Source organism: Cariama cristata, unplaced genomic scaffold (genome assembly GCF_000690535.1).
Source record: "Cariama cristata isolate BGI_N322 unplaced genomic scaffold, ASM69053v1 scaffold36283, whole genome shotgun sequence".
NCBI lineage: Eukaryota > Metazoa > Chordata > Aves > Cariamiformes > Cariamidae > Cariama > Cariama cristata.
In genome coordinates this window covers 11,274-16,273 of record NW_009608474.1, presented here as the reverse complement: position 1 = coordinate 16,273, position 5,000 = coordinate 11,274, and the positions used below count along the sequence as shown (strand labels likewise).

Here is a 5,000-nt window from a genome sequence, read left to right as displayed (position 1 = left end):
CAGTCTGAAGAAAAACATTTTATGCTGTTTTCCTCATACAAGCCCCCTCCTGCCGTAATCTGCAGTAAGGCCCAGCCACAGGAAATTGACCTCACAGTAAATTCTTTACAGATTCGGTCATGTTTTTACCATCCACTTAAACTTGCATACATAACCTGAGACTGTACCTCTGGATCAAGGAATATGACAAGCCAAAATAAAATCAAGTCAAATTAAATAGCAAGAAAAAGCTGCAAGCAAAACAAGACTGAAAAAAAAAAAAATAGAAAAATATGACAAATTGGTTGTGACTGCAAAACTGTAAGTATTAAATAAAGAAAGAAGTCAGAAGCAAATTCAGAAGCATCTGTATTCTAGTTGACAAGGGCTGAGAAATACTAATGGACTTTTTTAATGGGTGGTTTGATGGATGAGAGAAGAAATTATGTAAAAGTAAATGTAGTAGTGTATCAACATAAAGTATGGTGGGGAAAAAAAAAAAAAAAAAAAAGCATTGCAAATAAAAAAAGACATGTAAATGTGTGCCTACCATTTTCCAGATAAGAAGGGGCCGTACCTTCTGAGGGGTCAAGGCGGCGAGCCCGCCTCCCGTGTTTGGAATTGTTGTGTACAAACATGTTGTCTGAGACAGCCAGCACGTGGCCATCCACATTGACTGTTGTTGATACAACAACCTGAAAAAGAAAACAAAAACCAACATTTTAAAAATCCTGCATATTTTCACAAACATAGGCACAGAATCAGATCCTCTTTTGAGACAAAACAACATCACAGCCCGTTACTTTTCACTTGAAACGAAGTGAATGACAAGTATGAATACATCTTTGTTTATGTGGCTAACACTGGTGATTTTTAACTCACAATTGTTTCTCTTCAGAACCTGCTACACTAATTAGAGTTTAATCTCCTATTATGCTAACAAATGAATTCAATTCAGGGAAATATTCTTCTAGCCATTAGTTTCAGAAACACCCCTCTAGCCACTCATTTTAAAAGCTGCTGTTTTGATTGATCTGTTGATATATTGATTAGATAGTTTATCTAATTAAAATTTGTTCACTTGAGACTGTCTTCAAATGAAGGGTTGTGAGGATTCCAAATAAAAAAAGCTTAATAAATCAGGAACCATCGTAACTCCCCATTTTTTCTTCAGTAAATGATCTCCAGGTCAGTTTTACAATTACATTTAATGCCTGATAATGAACTTTTTTGCATCTGAAAAGATCGAGTTGAATATGAATAGTGAAAGTGTTTTCAATCCATGAAAAGTATCCCTTCTCAAGTTCATTTGGATGGTGATTGACCCTGGTATGTCAATGGAATTTCCTCCTTTATTTTTGAGTGAAAGGCTCCTATTCTTGTGTCCAGGTTCAGAGTCCGGCCATAGAAGAGATGATGGATAGGGCCTTCTTTGGCTTCCAGCTGCTTCTCAGTAGAAAATGGAAAAGGAACATATGCAGAACGCACAACCTTCCCGATAAAAACACCTACACAATGGAGCTGTGAAACTCCTTCCGGAAACGATATCGCTTGAACGCAAGCCAAAGAGGAAACCATGAGATGCGCCTGTGTTTGTGCGGAACACGGCTTCACAGGTCGATCGCTATTATCCCAGATAGACACTTACATCTTATTTAAATACTCCAGCATGGGCCCTCTGGTGTGGGTTCCAGATTTTCTAAATGAAGTAATCACTGCAGCGTTTTCTTTGGGGTTTAACGTTAGTGGAGTCCTTAAAGTCAATGGCGAAGTTAGACCTTATCAACCCGACTGGTGACGGCGGCAAAAGCTAGTACAAATTTTAGCTTTCGCCTTCCGCTTATTTTACTTTTGGATCTAACAAAAAATGATCACCAGGGTTCTCACACCAGCTCCTATAGACAAAAATGGAAAGGGGAAAACCAGCCGCCTTTTGCACAGAGCTGGTCCAAGGCATCAGAAGAAAATTCTTGTCTGCTTCTATGTTTTGGATCACCTCTGATCCTGTTTCTTATTCACAATCCATAATTAGCTTTCAGCTATCACAGCACCTTTTCTGTGTATCCTGCCTCCTTTGAGACAGCCATCTGCGGTACCCTTTAGAACAGCCCGAGGGCAGTTCTCTGCCAGGCTGCTCTGCTTCCCTGTCTTTCTCCTCCCAGAAGTGGACACTTTCACTCTTGTCAACATCCACTTTGGAGAGTGCTGAGGTTGCACCCTCACCTCGGCCGCAGAGCTGCTGCCAGGTCGCTGGGCTACCTGCTCTCACTTCTAATGAGATTGGCAGACTTTAAGAAATACTGCAAAACATGCAAGTGTGCTTCTCAGCAAAGATTTCAGGATTTGGTTCCTAGAACACGGTATATTAAAAAGACAGAGAAAGGTGTGTATAAAAATGACAACTATTTTTGTTCTGTCATGTATATATAGGTCAGTCACCAAGGGAAAATACTGTAGTTCAGCAAAAGAAAGTAGACATGCTATGCTTTGTTATATCGGCTTATTCCTGCAGTGCACCTAAAGAAAGGTGCTGAGACAGTGAAACCAGTTAAAAATATTGTTCAAGATCTGACATACTGTTAAGTCCAGTTAAACCTTCTGAGAGGCAGGAAGATTAGCTAAAGAGACCCAGGAAAGTCTTTCTAGTGCCTACTGGCTCCATTGTCGACCACAAGATCACTCATGACTGATGCTTCATTTAGTCATCGGTGAGACAAAGAGGACATTTCCACTCATTCCAGGTTTGACCTTCTGTTCTGTTCAGATGGATCAATATCACCAATGCCACGTGAAGCTGAGATGCATGAAAAATGGAAGCTTGGCTCAATTGTTTTGAAGAAATATTTTTTCCAGCTACAGATCTTTTCTGTTGGCTGGCTCAAGGGTGCTGGCTTCGCCGGTTGGTTGGCTGTGCATGAAAACAGATGTCACATGTTTTGCTATCAAGTTTAACCACAAGATATTCTTCTCAAAAATAAGAAAGTTTTGAACATCTCAATACTACTTTGTTATTAGTCTCAAATATGAATCATTGTGAAATATTTTGAAATACAAAGCATACATTTCCTAACAAGCATTTCAAATGACCCCAAACACAGAGGAAATCATTTGTCCATCACGTCAGCTGTCTCTCTGCAGTGTTATGATTCACCACAGGATATTTCAAAAGCTGTAAGGAGAAAGTGAAGTATTAAACATTTTCTAACACAACTGGAATAAAAATATGTGGGTTGGACCACCACTGTAGGATTTACAAGTTGCAAATGTGAAAAACCCCTGCATGAGATCCAAACTTCACTGCGCTCCACAGTCGTGTCTGTTTTAGTAGGATTATGCTACTCAGCCTACATATGTAAAACCTCTGCAGGTCTCAGCGCACGCCACACTACAGCACAAGGTGTTAGCATGAAGGAAAACTAGGGAAATACTTTCTGAGGGGAGACCTCCTTGCTTCAGCACTGATCCGTTACAGTCCACTGCAGAACTCGGCAAGCCCAAGAACCAGCTTTTAAATTAGTGGGGGAAATGTAAACTACCAACATCATTTTTTTAAAAGGCACACGGCATTGGATCTACACTAAGTAGAAGTACTGACACGGGTTTTTCGTTAACAAAAGTTCAAGATGAAGATGTGAGTAAGTCTTTTATACATCATTTATTCTTTAAGAGGGATCTGTACCTGGAATCTTCGCATGTCTCGCGGGTTGCCTGCATTCTTCAAACAGTTCTGATTGCACTTGAGGAAAAACTTTAGAAAGAATCTATAAAAATACAAAATTGAAATCTATTAGATTCATCAAAATGTAAATCCAATTTTAAAAAAGTTTAATAAAATTTAATCATAAATAGTTATACCCAAAAGAATACTGGTAGTGAAATATTACTTTCCTATTAGTTAATGAACTTATTTTAAAGCATAAGATCTCTGTCATAAACAGAACATTATTGCCAGGGCAAGGCAAATTTATATTTTTAATTTTTCAACAACTACAAATATATTGACTCCAGGCCATATCCTTAGCTCTGTGTGGGAAAGTTGATTTCAATGACTCATTGACTTCAAAGGCAATGACTTACACCAGATGAGAATTTGTCTCTATTTTTTTAATACGTTTTATTTTTTCACAACTTATATTAGCAGTAATGACCTCTATGTCGAAAAATTCCAAGGTAATGAATGATCAATCTTCTGAAAAACACTTGGCTTTGCCTCCGGTTTGGAAACTCTCGCTATTCAAAGGGACTCAATCCAACTCCTGCTGACTCCAGGGAGATCCAGGCGGGATCTGCCCACCGGCAAGGCCTCGGTTCCCTCATTGTTTTTGAAAGGAAAGGAACATGGCAAATTAGGCCCTGTCTTACGACCTCTTCAACCTTTGCCAGCCTTTAACTGTGAGAGGAGTCACGCTACCCAGGGATGGAAATCCAGCTTATTTTTGCTGAGCGGCAACCAGCAATTATTTAGGACTAACCCTTATCATCTAGGTATCCCCCCATTAACCATTTTTGTAGCAACTCTGCCTCCAGGGAACATAACGAGCACTTATAGGAAGGGAAAAAGCTTGGAAAGGTGCAAACTCCTTCATGCCGCCCTCCCGTGTTGGAAGAACGAGCCCATACGGGATGTCTCCACCCTGCAGGCTGTGCAAGATAGGGAGACCCTCACTGTCCTGCCCTCGCACAGGTGGATGTGAACAGCCTAACATCACCTTTTCTCTTTATGTAGCTATATTTTCATGTTTCATAATTTAAAAAATGTTCTACAGGTCCGGTTTTCAGTTAAGGACTGTCAGCTAATGACAAGCAAGGCTCAGGACTTTCTTCTCACCCAGAGTTTGTCAGACGTTCCAGTCCAGCAGCTTGTGCTGCCCAACTTCACACACGTTGAATAGCGAGGTTAGGCAGAGCTTTTACATTTAGAGTATGAGTAACTTTTATTTATTCTATCAGTCTTTATAAGTGACTGTGACTATTCTCGCTGTATACACCTCACAGAGGTTTCCGTGTGCCAACGGCATTCC

At 40.0% G+C, this 5,000-nt stretch overlaps 1 protein-coding gene across 1 annotated transcript in view; it reads right to left on the bottom strand.

Moving 5' to 3' along the window:
* Window positions 1-3,741, bottom strand: part of LOC104159275 (transcription factor COE3) — a gene marked incomplete at its 3' end in the record, with an annotated part of 36,029 nt that extends 32,288 nt beyond the window's left edge. Inside the window, exons 1-2 of the mRNA XM_009697141.1 lie at window positions 3,659-3,741; window positions 530-674 (exon numbers count right to left, since the gene is read on the bottom strand). Coding sequence (XP_009695443.1) covers window positions 530-674; window positions 3,659-3,673 — 160 coding nt within the window. The remainder of the gene's footprint in view (window positions 1-529; window positions 675-3,658) is intronic.
* Between the last annotated feature and the right edge of the window lie 1,259 nt (window positions 3,742-5,000).